At 33.0% G+C, this 15,047-nt stretch overlaps 1 protein-coding gene across 1 annotated transcript; it reads right to left on the reverse strand.

Moving 5' to 3' along the window:
• Positions 1-9,258: 9,258 nt before the first annotated feature.
• On the reverse strand, positions 9,259-14,203 carry LOC136802272 (uncharacterized). The gene is made up of 3 exons (XM_067058985.1): positions 10,282-14,203; positions 9,758-10,003; positions 9,259-9,527 (listed from the first exon to the last, which is right to left on the reverse strand). Exons 1-3 carry the CDS (start codon positions 14,201-14,203, stop codon positions 9,259-9,261), a joined length of 4,437 nt encoding a protein of 1,478 aa, XP_066915086.1.
• Between the last annotated feature and the right edge of the window lie 844 nt (positions 14,204-15,047).

Consider the following 15,047-nt stretch of genomic DNA (forward strand, 5'->3'; position numbering starts at 1 on the left):
AAAAGTTCAAAGTATTTCCCAAAACTGATGGCGTCAGCAGAAATTGCAGAAATTCGAATTTTTGCTATAAAATGCTGACATCAGCTAATTTTCAATTTTTTTAAAAAACATTTCTCCTCCTCTTGATGAGTTCTATCCAAATTTCATAACGTTTTGAGCATTAGTTCTCGAGATGTTCAACTTTTTTAAATTATGACGTCATAATTAGTTTTTGTTTAAGGGCTGGAGTTGGGGGAGAAAACGAAAAGTAGATTTTGAATAATTTGGGACATGCATTAAGTTTATACGTTTTTCATATTTTAACGAGGTGTCGAGAAATCGCTAATGTTGCAAACCTATGCTTTGGGGCCATTAGAAAAAAGTTACATATCTTCAAGTGTATCTTGCGATCGGTTTGACTGTTTACTTTTAGATAAGTCTTGTGGCACCTAGACAATAATGCCTTGAAATCAACTCAACTAGATTTAGTCAATGTTGGTGATGACGTCATCATTTGGGCCCTTTTTGGTACTAGAACCCGGACACCTATATCTTGTGATTGGCTTGTCTGTTTTCTTTCAAATTTGGCATGTGGCACCTTGACAATAATGCCTTGGATATAATTTAATCAGTTTTTGTCAATTTAGTCAATTTACCGATCGCGAGATATAGATGTCCGAAAAGTAAACCTAGAAATGAAGTTATAAACCTTAAACGATCGACTGGTGACAAAAGCAAGACAATGGAGCGTCAATATCTTGACTACACTACTCGTTACTTAGGTCTAGTCATGGAGGTATAAAGATGTTATTTAAGGTATGTTATTATAAACAAGCTCACCCTACGATTAAAAAAGTTTTACGAGGTTTGCATGATCATAATCTCATGTATCGTGCATTTTTAATGAGCTCTTTTGTCAATAGACGATATCGCGTTTAGATAAATGCAATGCATTCTGGTTTCTCGGGGACTCTCAAAGGAATTATAATGTCGATTATATAATGATCTGGAATAGATTATAATTCCCTTGAATTCCAAAATTACGCATGTGTAGATTTTAAATTCGTTTTATCGATAAAATTTAAGTTACAGGAGGAAAGCTTGGTTTCAACTTTACTTTTGAGATGACATGGGATAGACGGTCGCTCACATCTCAAAAAGAGAAGTTATCACTCACATGCTATCACAGTGAAAACGCCAAAAATTCTGAAATTTATTTGATTCTTATAAAGTAGACACTTATAATAAAAATAAATATGCTCATCTTTTTCGCACTACTTTGTTTACTTTGTAAGACTTAATTACCGAGAGATATATTGCCTTCAATCAAGAGTTATTGATTTGATTCTTATAAAGAAAAAGCTTATAATAAAGATGAATATGCTCATCTTTTTCGCCATCCTTTGTTTACTTTCTAATAACTAATTACCGAAAGATATATTGCCTTCAATCAAGGGTTATTGATTTGATTCTTATAAAGTAGATGCTTATAATAAAAATAAATATGCTCATCTTTTTCGCCATCCTTTGTTTACTTTGTAAAAACTAATTACCGAAAGGCATATGCCTTCAATCAAGAGATATTGATTTGATTCTTATAAAGTAGATGCTTATAATAAAAATAAATATGCTCATCTTTTTCGCCATCCTTTGTTTACTTTCTAATAACTAATTACTGAAAGATATATTGCCTTCAATTTCAATCAAGAGTTATTGATTTGATTCTTATAAAGTAGATGCTTATAATAAAAATAAATATGCTCATCTTTTTCGCCATTTTCCTAGGGAATTGTTCAAATTTTTCGATAAAATTGGAAAAAATTGTATTTCGCGGAAATTAATTTTCGCGGTTTTTAACGATTCTGACGAAAAGCGCTAAAATTAATTTCCGCGAAAATTAGTTCCAATAAGGTGTGCCAAAGACAAATCACTATCTAAGAAGTAAGCCCAAAGCTGAAGAAAATTTGCAAACGGGTTTTTTGCCGGAAAGAGTTTACAACTGGTAGAGTTTGCCAATCTTCGGAACCCTCCCGCCGGTTCTTTTTTCCGTATACCGCTATATTTCCCGCCTTTACTATCACTGTAACGGAGTGAGTGGACATGTAAGATTGTAGTATACATCTTTAAATACCATCCGCTTAGAATCTCGGCTAAAAAAGGACTGTCTGATCAGAAACCGCTAAAAACGAAAGAACTTTTTTTATTTTCCCACTTGGCCATCCTTAGTCTGTATGTCATATCATATCTATAACTCAAGGTCACACAAGCATTTTCCCGGAGCATCTGTAATGTAAAGGTTATCAAGGGGTAGGTGTTCACCATATGTAATGTTTTATGGAATAAATTTAAAGCATAATAAACCAGCTGCGCTGGAAGGTCAGCCCAAATAGCTTAAAAGGTTAGAAGTATGAGTAGATTTGAATGGTTTGTTTTCAATTTGACTTATATCTATTGAGACAAGGCGAAGCGTGATGCTGCAGATCGAATCTGTGTTTTGACTGAGCTCGCCAACCTTTATGATTACAAAGGACCAGTCTGTTTTATGCAACAATTATTTTTAAATTTAAAATCCCATGAGTGTACTAGTGTTTTCATCTTATTTATTACTTTCGAAAATGAAAAAGGAAAGGACGGAGTGTCTCATTTCTCATTCTTTTGAAAAAATGATTATTTTCTAGTGAGGATTTTCTTTTTTGACGTGGCAATTGTGGGCCACCGTAAGTAGTAAGTACAGAGACTTTTGACCAATATGACGACATCTAAATTTAAATACGTTTTCGCTTGATCGTGCAGAAGAGAAAGACTGATTGGCCCGCCACTTTAACGCGTAAAATTGAGTTTGGAAACTTAATTCTAGACTAGTTTTGATTACAGATATCTGTGAAACCCGAAGGGCTAGATTTGCAGCTTTTATCGAAAAGTGAAGCCTAGGTTTGGAACGATTTCCTACCAAAGTCACGTGACTAAAATATGCAATTTCACCGGTTTGAGAGATGTGAAATAGCGTTTGCCGCCTACTTTTTTTGATCTCGTGCTCCGAAAACAATTAAAATGCTAGATCCTATCCATCGGCACGAAATTTAAAAAGTCAAATTTTTGCTTCACTTTTTTTTATTGGAGAAAGCTTTAAGTTGCATATCTAGCCCTTCGGGCTTAGAGATCTGTGGTTTTGATTACGCAGCATTTTTTCATAAAAATGGTAGATCAAGCTATGAACGTGTTATGTTAAAGAGAAAAAACACAAAATCAGCTATGATCCAGGTTTTATTTAGCAAAATGTTGTTGTTGTTGATTTCTGAAGAGCATAGGAATTACGAAAACCATGGGGACGTCATGGGAGACAAGGAAAAACAAATTGAATTACTTTGTATGCCAATGAGACATGTAGATATATCGTAAGATAAAAAACAAATGCCTAAATGACTTGTATAAAACAGAACATAACACTATGTTAACAATACTTTTACTAATGCAATGAAAAATGAAATATCAAAATGTGTTTTTTTCCAAAAGACAAAGGATGACTAAAAAGAAGAACATGTAAATTATAAGTGTTTTTATACCTTCAATCTTGTTTATACCCAAATAGATAGCCAAGGTATTGTTGGGTAATGAGTTAATAGAAGAAAATTGAAACTTATTAGTTCCGAAAACACTCTAAAAAAACTCTTCAACTATGTACAAAAATATCAAAAGATGTTTTAAAAAATATCAAAAATAGTTTACTTTTTGAATGTAAATCTCCAGCTAGTAAAATATAAAACTATCTACAAAGGTAAAAGGAAGGAAGTTAGACAAAAAAAAAAAAACAAAAGAAAAGCCTGAATTATCAATTCAATGTTATGAGTACTACAGTGAACTCAAAATCAATCAAATTTACCCATGCAAGAACGAATAAAAAGGGCTCAAAATAGTGGTTTATCAATCTAATTTGTCAAACAAATATCAAAGCTACAGTTCTTCTTTTGAAAGTTACTTTGATTTCTTCTTAGGTGTTGTTGGTTGATTTGTGTTGTCGTGTTCGATCTTGTTTACTATTCCTCGTTGATGAGATAATTTTACTTTTAGATCAATGAAAGAAGACAGGAATCTGTCAGCAACGCTGACAGGGCAGCTCAGGAATTCCTCCACGATGTCATGTTTAATAAAAAATCTTCGGCGACCTTCTTTAAATGAGTAAAATAAACACTACCAGTTTCAATGAGAGATGATTTGGAATAACCTTCATTACACGAGTCACAAGATATGAAAAGATTATTGTTGGTTGGAAGTTCTTTTTTGCAATCAGGACAAGCTAGTTTTTTTTGCAAGGACGAAATGTCTATGCTTACAATGGTTCCTGCAGAAGCTTCAAGTGGCACTTTTGGTTCCGAAATGGAAGTGGAGTTGTCGGCAATTATTTTTGTGCGTTCCGATGCCTTGAGCATTCGCTGACCATTGAACTTGCTTACAGTGACATTTGTTAACTTGTATGACATTTCAACCTCCATTACATTGATAAGATCATCATAAACAGTTAGTTTTCTTGCACTTGTGATAGAGTTATCCAAGACATCATACGACTTGAAATTTAATCCATCTTGAGTAATCCCAGGTGAATCACTTGATACAACTTTGATAATAACGGTGACACGTGCATACATTGGTTCTGATTCGATAGCATTTTTCAATGAGGTTGGTGCAACTTTGTATTCAGATTTGAACGAAAACGTGGGTTGCTTTTCAGCACAGTTGGAAAATCTATCAAATACAAAACTGGTACCATCAACTTTTAGTTTAGTTAGCATAACTCCTTTGTTCTTCAATTTACAAAGTGCATTTCTTGTGTCGCTGTTGAAACAAACAATTCTGTGTTCTTTTACGTCATCACCAACAAAAAAGTCGAAGTAGCTGCTGTTATTAGATACTCTGGACGATACAAACATCAAGTAACCAACCAAATCTGCACGTTCTAAATGAAATAAAGAGTTAATTTTACAGAAATAAAAATTGGAAAATATTAAATTAGATGAATAAAAATAAAACCACATAATTTAAATTAGCTGTCAATAACTTTTCCAAAATTGACTACCTACAGAGATACCAAAGCAAAGGCGTACCTCCCAATCTCAGATTTGTAGGGGTCTAGATTGCAGGAGGGACTTAATATTTAATAGGTACCATGAACAGGGTATTTCATAATAAAGTTACAAAAACCATGAAAAGTCAAAAAAATCTTTTAGGGTAGGAAATTTTTTCAAAAATCGTGACTTTAAGGGTCACTTTTTGCACCAATTTTGTCTATCTAAGGGTCTCTATTTTACCAAAATTTAGTCTCTCCAAGGGTTGGTCTTCCCAGAGGTCTGGTATGCACCACATAGATAGGTGAAACTCTCCGACCCTAGTAACCCATAGTCAGTGTTTGGAGGTCCAGCCCTTAGTACTCATGGGGCTGAGATTTAACTTAGACCTTTCTTAGCTTTCATGGCGAAATTTTCACCTTTATTCCAGAAAAATCAGTAAGTAAAGATTTTAAAAACTGGTGGCCTACTTGCTGTCATAGTGTTAAAAATATTAGCTGACAGTCTGTGATAATTTGAAAATGATCCATGTACTATAGAGGGAGGAATTAACAGATTCTTAGATAGCAAAATATTTTTGTTACTTAGTGAGGTAATTACTGTAATCTTATGTCATAAAGAGAAGAGAACAAAGGACAAAAGAAGGGGATCAACAAAACTGTTATTGACGATGTAAGCTGATATGTTTACCTCCGTCATCAGACATTGGTCTCTTTCGTGGTGTTCTAGCATACATTTCTCGAGGATTTGAACAAACTTGAAACTCGGAGACTTCTAGTCACGTCAGTAGTGAAGGGTGAAAAGGAATCTCGTGGGCAGCAACTTGGGTCAAATGCAAAAATTTTTCGTCCATCGTGGTCACTTTTACCAGAATGAAATCCTGATGATTTCTTGAATAAATTTCATTTTCATATGACCATGGTCCTGAGGATTTTAAATTCAATGGTTAGGAGATTTTGATGTGATCTTACACTCGATAAACGGGATCAAAACTTATTTTCTCCTAACTACTGTTTTAAAGCGCCAATTTCTGACCCTGATTATTTTGCCTCCCGTGACGTAATCTTTTTACCATGAAAATCATTACGTAATCAAAATTGCGGGTAATATCACAGATCTATCATCAGTCTACTCTTTATTTAATGGGATAAACTTTCGCGGATTTCGCGGATTTGGGTGTCATCCGCGAAATTAAGTCCCAATGGAAATTTGGAAGGGCCTCATCCGCGAAATATTTCTAAACAAAACTCAAAATATGTCAAATAAATACTTTTTGAATGGTTACTTTTATCAAAGAGGCGCAAATAATGTGAATTCCAACAACCAACATGTATGATTTGACAGTGAAACTCAAAAAATCGTGAAAATATTGACATCCAATAGTGCACCCGCGAAATTAAGTCCCCGCGAAATTTTTGAATTTCGCAGATAGGGCCAACCGCAAAATTTAATCCCCGCGAAAGTTTATCCCATTAAAGTATCTTAACCCCACTCCAACTCAATTTTCCCGAAAAATGGCCAAAATACAATCGAAGCTCTAATTAGCCGACACTAACGGGAATTTTTACAAAGCCATATAATGAGCCGTGTAGGTGATAGGGGAGGGAAATTTTAGGTAACAACAAGTTCATTAGTGATAAACAAGTAAAATTTCATAGTTTTCATGATCATATTTATGTTAAACTTTGTCATGGGGTCTAAGAATTTGCAGATTTATCCTATTGGAAAAAAAATTTAGCGGAAAGAAAATTTAAGTTTTCTAATATTTTTTCATATTTTTTCACTATTTTGGCCCTGAAGGTGTATTTTCAACAATTTCACCCTGACTTTGAACCTTGAAACCCATCGTCTGCAAAATTAAATTCCCGCCAAAATTAATTTTGTTGCTGATTCGCCAAACTAATTTCCCTCTGAAAAAACTTTTTTAAGTTTTGTCACAACAGAGGGTCGATTAACGAGCTTTGAAACGATGTCAATTTTTAATTTATAAAAAAAATTATATTCATGTAGTTGTTTGTAAATATTGACACAAATACTATTGTACATTCCTTATTTGCAAGACATTAAAAATTTAAAATACTCTCTAGTTGAAGTAAAGTCCATCATTATTGTCCAAACCAAATTTCTTTAATTCCAGGAGCAGTATTTCGACAAATTGAATTAGAAGCAGGTATAGAAGAAGCAGTATAATGAACCAAAAAAACATTACAGCATAATACTCCAATAACGAATAGTTAAGACGAAAAACCTTTGAAAAATACATCGTCATTTAATCTTTAAACGTGATATAGAGTGCTTAGGATACGTTAACGTGTGTATCTTCAATCATACCAGCATATAGTGGCGTAGAAACTTTGTAAATTGATTGTCGACGATTGAATTCCTGTAGAAAAGAGAAAATTATAAGATATTTTTTATAATATTTTCTCCAAATTGAAAACAGGGTAGAATCTATTGATATATATGATAGATATTGATTGATCTCACTTTTTCGACATTCATCAAAATATCAATTGGCCACTATGCAAACTTTTAATGTAGGCCATATAAGAGGCTTATAGTACCTTGTTTCGATTTTTGTAGTGTCGACATTCAAACTATTGGATGGTGTTAGAGGGAACCAATTTTCTCGTCGTTGATAAAGAATTATGATATTTGGTTATTAATTGATCTCTGCATAGCATATCTGTAACAAAACAATGAAAATATTAAAGTCCCATACACAGGTAAATAATAATAGTAACGTAATCATTTCACTTTATAAAACTTAGATTATTAACGATTAATTTTGTAATGCAAAAAGATTGCTTTGTAAAATATACCTAGAAATGCACGTGAAAGTGTTAGCGTTAACCTATTTTAATGGATCAAAAAGAGACCTTTAACTTACCTATCACTTTTATGAACTCTTTACAGTATTTAGGTGTCCAAAAACGAACCGATGGTTTATAAGTATTTAGCCATGATGAGTGAAATGATTGAGTATATATCATTATCATATATATGAATATGTTACCAAACAACATCAAATACAGGAACGTGACGGTATACCAAGCTGAAACGATGCATAGCCATGGACTTTTTCAACACTACAAACATGAATCACCAGATACTAAAATAACAATAAGCAATCAACAAATTACCAACATTTTTAACTTAACACCAAATTCATTCATATATACATTTTGTCCATTATTTTTCTCAATAGATAATACATTTGAATGTTCATTTTTTGTAAATTTTATATAGTTTTGATTTATAAAATCGAGGTTTATATGCAAAAAAATAGAAAATATAAACTATAAGTAATTTATGTATAAGAAACCATGTTACCGAAAAAAATAATTACAAAAGATGATTTTATAAAATGTGAAGTATAAAAATAATTCAAAATTCTGTATCAAATTTTTGTATAAAACCAATTCAAATTTTTGTATAAAAACAATTCAAATTTTTGTATAAAAGTAATTAAAATTTTTGTAAAAAAGTAATTCAAACTTTTGTATAAAACTACATAATGATTAATTTGTTAAAATGCAAAGTACAAAAATAGTATAAAGTAATCCAAATTTTATGTAAAATAATCAGAAAAGGTATGGCTAGTGAGGAAAGTCCCTTTTTTCAATGATATTATATTTTGATCACAGACATTCAGAGTCTTCGTGACAAGATCAACACTGGCAACACACCACAGGAAGATAAAATTTTTAGTGATTCACAACAATATCTGACTAAAGCTCAGCTTATTTAAATAGAGTGACTTGAAAAAGTTATAACTAAAAAAATCGATAACAAACATATTTGACATAAGGGACAAAATTCTTATACTAGCCATATTGAATTAGATCCCCAAGCAATACAACTATGTATATACATGTAGCATTTCAGCGTTGAAATAAACTTAATTTGAAAAACTCTATTAATGAAAATCAATGAGCTGCCTTGAAGCTTCCTCTATATTTCAACAAATGAAAGTTTATATACACATGGTTGTGTAAGAAGGAGTTGCAAATCTCAGCAGCAATGTACACGCTTTATTAAATATTACAGTTTATCAAAAATCATTTTAACTGCTCTAGAGTTTTGCAACTCCTTCACCCCACCCCCACCCCATATCCCCATATAAAAAAGTATTTCTCAAGTCATTCAAATAGGTCAAGTCGGTTAAGTAGATCATATCGGCTAAGTAGGTTAACTAGGTTTAAACAGGTTTTAAAAACTAAGTGTTGTTTGATATGGTGAAACAAACTCCATCGTGGTCAGAAAAATAAATATCCTTTACAAAACACTTGACTTCTTTTCTATCCATGAAGTTATCCTTTAAATAAACATGGTCAAGAAGACCACCTGCTAAATGAGTTGGTTCATTCACTACCATTTCATATGAAGAAAGTACTTCACCCAGATATGCGTTTTCAGGATCTAATGCATCAATGTTGAAATCTCCCACAATAATGTCTATATCATCATATAAAAGTTGCAACAATTCTTCACGAAAAGTATTTTTTGGATAATCAGGAGATTTGTACAAAAGCAAGAGGGAGATTGGTTGGTTGCTAAATGTCTCTTTTAAAAACTTTAACCACATGCTTTAAGGCAGTCTAAAATCTCAATTGAGGAATTTGAACAACATGCAGTGTTTTGAAATCTATTAATCGAATTGTTGTTGTATTCAATTTTGAAATTTCCCAGTGTTTGATCAATGTCAGTAGTTTCACTTGAAGGTGATAGTTGAGTTTCAGTAAGGCATAACAAGTCACTGCTCATTAGACTTTCAGATTTAGTTAAGTCAATCACATGTTTCTTCAAAGAGCGGATATTGAGAACTGAAATATTTAAATGGTTGAAGGAAGCCATAGCAGGTGAAAAATATTCCACTTTATGCAAAGGACTATTTTCTCGTAATCGTTCATACTCAATTCCTGCTTCACTGTTAGCACGGATAGCTTTTCTATTGTATTCACCTATCAGGAACAATCCATTTATGTCTGTCACTCTGGATAAACTTACGTACATTTGGCCTTCATTAAAAGATCTTTGTGCAAATAAATCAAAACTTACTACCGCTGATTGCAGTGTTAGTCCTTGGACTTTATGACTTGTGCATGCATAGGACAATACCAGAGGGAATTGAGTTCTCCGAACCATGAAAGGTTTTTCCTTTTTGCTTTTCTTTTTTCCCTTTCTGGTGTTAAAGGTAGATTCTGCCCTTTCAATCAAAATCCAATTTTTCTCTACATACGTGATCTAAATTGGATCCATTTTTTGCCTGCTGTGACATCATCAAGTTTAACATAGATACCTGATATCTTATTATTGGAATCAAACTTAAATCCCATAACTTGACCGACTTGACCGTTGACCAATCTATCTGTAATGTCAATGTTTTTGGAGATTAAAATGCGAGCACCTATTTTCATTTCAAGTATGCGGGCCAAACCACCCGATTCTCTTGCCTTAGCATTTTCAATAAATTTCAAATCTTTACTAGTCAAATGTTTTGGAATTTCATCTTGTGCAACAATCAAATGCTTTTCAGTTGATAATTCATTAAGTTTTTGCATATTATACGCATCAACTGGTTTATTTTCAGCATAAATATGAGTTGTATCTGAGGGAAAATCTGGACTATCCTTAGCAATGAATCTGGATTTTAAAAGCTCTTCTTTCTCTTCATCTAGTTCACCTACACGGATTTGGTTTAAGAGGTCTATGAAATCTATATCATCTCTTTGTCTCATAACTTCAGTTAGTTCTGCCATTTGGAAGCTTCGCCACAATTCGAATGCAATTATGCCATGGACTGTTGAACAATCTGGTTTGTAAATAAGATCTCTAAAAATTGGCGGTAGTTGATATAAATCACCACACAGCAGGACTGATTTTCCACCAAAAGGCTTATCAACATCAAATATTTTTCGCAATCTTTCGTCAATATTTCTGAATAAACGACTGGGCACCATACTTACTTCATCAATCATGATAATTTCAACACATGAAAGCTTCTTTTGCAAGTTTGATTTGGATGAAGCATTAAGTGGAAAGAAATCAGTTGTTGGGATAATCAAGCCTGTATGTATAGTGGTCCCATTCACATTGATAGCTGCTACACCAGTTGGTGCAAGTACTAGAATTCTTTCCTTAGTTGGTTCTCCTCCTCTGTACATTAGAAGTTTTGACAAAGAATGATAGATGGTAGTGAGTAAATGGCTTTTTCCCACGCCTCCGCCACCGGTTAGGAAAATGTGGAATGGTTCTTTATTTTTAGGACACTTAGTAGACATGTTTTTTATGAAATCTCTTCCCCATTTGTGAATTACATCAAAAACTTCTCTTTGTTGATGATTTAATGATCTTATACGTGCATTTATTTCATTATCTGGGAGCAAAATAGATTCAATTGGAATTGCAGCTCTAACATGAGCAGTGTCATCATTATTTTCATCATCTGATTCATCGTTATTGTTCAGATTTCTATTTTGAAGCTCATCATTTGTTTCATCGTTCTCCCTTTGCTCATAATCATTCATATTGAGTATCAAATCGTTTCTGTACCTTTCTAATGCATCATCAACTAAACCAGCATACGGTTGGATCATAGCTCTATTCATCTCAATTGTTTCAATAATACCAGGTTCCAATAGCTTTGCGGTGTAAGTCTTGTGTTCATCTGACAGTAATTCGTTTTCATCATGGAACGGCAAGTACAACATCAAGAGATGATGTGCATAATCCTCTGGTTGTTTATTCCTATTAGGTTGGTGAAGGCGAAGGACAAGTGGAACTTTGCGACATTTTAATTTATCTTTCATTGAGCGGAGTTTAACAATCTTTGGGTATTCATTTGAGGGATGATTTGATTCTATAAAATCATCTTCCAGTTCATTAGGTTGACAATCATTTTCATCACATTCATTGTAAACAACACTGTAAAACCTCAAAAATTCTGCATAACACATTTCAGCAACTGGTTTATAAATTCCGTTTGTATCTTTTGGTCTATCACAATACCTATCTAGCATATTTTTTTTGAAGATTGAAGTACTATCCTCAGGTAGCTCGCTAATTTCATCTTCACTAAGACACATTCTGAATCTTTTTTCTGGAACATTTGTATTTGCAAAAGTTACACCAGGGTAAAGTTTTCGAAGCCATAACTGTGGCATACTAAGGTAAACTGCTTCTTGCACAGATACTTCTCGCTTTGAAACATATGCGTGCGCAACAGATTTCATTTGCTCGTACTTATCACCACCGTTTTCAAAGGCGTCTTGAACAGCTTGAGTCATGGCATGAGACACTTCATCTTCACTTTTAGAAAGATATGCACACATATAAGTTGCAGCTTTGTAATAATTAAACACTGGCTGAATATCTAGATTTGCCTGCCATGCTTTGAGTCCTTCAGTAAAGTAGTTGTTTACAAAACATGCATTTGTATCGCGCTTTAAATAAATGTGAAAATCATCATCATCAGACACAGAAAGAGCATATTCATAATCAGTTTTTGGAATTTCTAATTCAACAAGGACTTCGTCTATGGTAGGAACTGGGTTATAATTTTCTGCATCTGGGTTGAAAAAATTTCTTTTAGCCGGATTAAGGTTGTCGTTAATATAAGTCCTTACTTTAGACAAGACTTCCTTTCGCAGTGAAAGTATGGTTTCTTTTTCCTCGTGTGGTAGTTCTTGTGGCAAGGGCTCAGAAACTATTGTTTTCTCAGAAAAGAATTTACCAAAAAAAAATCTGCACGGCGTATTTTTATATTTTCGACATGTTTTTGAATGACGATGCAATTGATAAGTTTTTACAAGTTTGAACAAGTCAGGATCTTCTTCCTGAGATGGTAAGTGAACTTTGATTATTTTATCAATAAACTCTATGTATTCAGTTTTGGTTTCTGTAGACAATATTGGTGCATTTAAAATCCAAAGGAAAGAATGAATATGAGGGCTCCCACGGACTTGAAATTCAACACGGATAGCATAATAAGTTGTTTTGCCAAGCGGACCATCCAAAACAATAGTTTTAAAAAATACCTCAACTCTGTATTGAAAATGTCTAGCAACAAGTACAGGATTACTATTTAACAAATCACATCTTTCATGATAAGAAAGATTCTCAATGAATTCATCAGTATGGTTTTCACCCTTGAGCTTGTAAATTATAGAGATCAATTCATTCCATCTAAGGTCGGCACAGCTTAAAGTAAAAAAGAAAGTTGGTGGTCCTAATTGTTTAACCATTGCCAAAACTTCTTGCTGAAATTTTTTCCAATATGCAGGAGTTCCTTTGACAGTACTCATAAAGGCAAATGCCTTGTCATTTGCAATGAATTGTTTGACTGTTTCTTTGAAATTCTGACTTAACATACCGGCAGTTACATTAGAGGCGGAAACTTTTTTCATTGCAATATTTATTTGATTTGTTAAAGAGACTTGTTGTGTTACAAAATTAGCAAAAAATATGTAGTCGGAGTCAGAAGCAAACTTTTGTGTATAGTTCAACAAACGCTGGTTAAAGTACTTAGACGGACTTAGTTTTACATTGCGTTCAACTCTGTAACCAAATCTACCTTTGGGAAATAAATGGGGATGAGCAAGCATTTCACAATTTTCATCATTCAAGATTGAAACAGGTTTTTTACCTTGACCAGGTGCTAATGTTAAAATCTCGTTATCTACTTCTGCATTGGTAGGAGTGTGAGGCATAAGAGTTGTTTCATTTGCACTTGAACGGTGAACATCAAGTGGGTTAACTGTGGTTTCTAGTTCCTCTGTGACTGAAGTATTATTTTGCGTTCCTTCAAGTTCATTATCAGAAATATTTTCATCACAATGGTCCTTTCCATTAGAATTTGTTTCCTCGTCAACATCTGTATTATTTTGTATCATGGTCTCATCATTAGAAATATTGCTGACATCAATTTCAATGTCTTGATAAAGAGGATTGTTCACTTTCAAATAACTCAATATGTGCTGGATGAAATCAGGCCTAATAGACTCAAAAATTACGTGTCCTCTATATTCCAGTTTTCTTTTAAGTTTAACAATGACTAAACCGTTATCACTTGTTTTTCTTGGTAAAGTATTGGCAACATCTTCAACATCAATGGGTACATTACAAATTGAACCTTTAAGTTTGGGGAACTGACCTTTCGGCATAATTGCTATTTTTTTAAATAAAATTCTGCGAGAAATTAAAACTTTTTCAAGTCTGTGAAGAGTGTGAAATTCAGCAGGTAATTCATCAAGGCTAAGTTTATTTTTGACAGATTGGCATGGTAAATTATTTTTTTTGAGTTTGTTATGACATGTTTTACAAATGTACAATTTGCCATCAAATGAAGCAACCTCTGAACAAAAATCTTCTTCTGGCATATCATACTTTTCAGGTAAATACTTAATCACCGTTTGTCGATAGAGACATCTGTTGCAACAAACACATACATAAAAAGGACCTTCGTAAATAAGATTTTTAAATTTTTTCACAAGATCATCATTTTTTTGGGTTTTATTTTTCTTGTAGTTTTTTTTTTCTTCCAGCTACTTTATCTTTGTTATTTTTATGGTAGGTTCTATCTTTTTCATTGATTTTCTCCTTGTTTTGGGAACTATAATTTTTATCTTTTTGACGAACTTTCTCTTTGTTTTTGGATCTATAATTTTTATCTTTTTGATGAACTTTCTCCTTGTTTTGGGATCTAAAATTTTTATTTTTTTGCTTAACTTTCTCTTTGTTTTGGGAATCATAGATTTTTTGATTTTTGATAAGCACTTCTTTGTTTTTCTCATAATATTTTCTGTTTTCTTGACATCTTCTTTGACGCTTAGCAGTATCATTTTCATCATCGCAATTATTTTTTCGCTTATTTGTACAATATCTTAAAAATGCTGAAAAGTCTCGTTGGAGTATGTTTTTAAGCTCTTCTTTTGGTTCACAGATTTGAATAAATTGGATATCAAAGTAGGCACTCTTTTTGTCCATTTCTTGTAAATAAAAATATTG

This window comes from Clytia hemisphaerica, unplaced genomic scaffold, assembly GCF_902728285.1.
Source record: "Clytia hemisphaerica strain Z4C2 unplaced genomic scaffold, Clytia hemisphaerica genome assembly, whole genome shotgun sequence".
NCBI lineage: Eukaryota > Metazoa > Cnidaria > Hydrozoa > Leptothecata > Clytiidae > Clytia > Clytia hemisphaerica.

Excerpts from the sequence above, each read along its gene's own strand:
- LOC136802272 (XM_067058985.1), bottom strand. The coding sequence starts at position 14,203 with ATGCCGAAAGGTCAGTTCCCCAAACTTAAAGGTTCAATTTGTAATGTA. Across the intron at positions 10,004-10,281 it reads ATGGATCCAATTTAGATCAC|GTGAATACAATAGAAAAGCT; the intron begins GTATGTAGAGAA and ends TGTTCCTGATAG. Across the intron at positions 9,528-9,757 it reads AACTCAACTATCACCTTCAA|AATTGTTGCAACTTTTATAT; the intron begins GTGAAACTACTG and ends CTTTTCGTGAAG.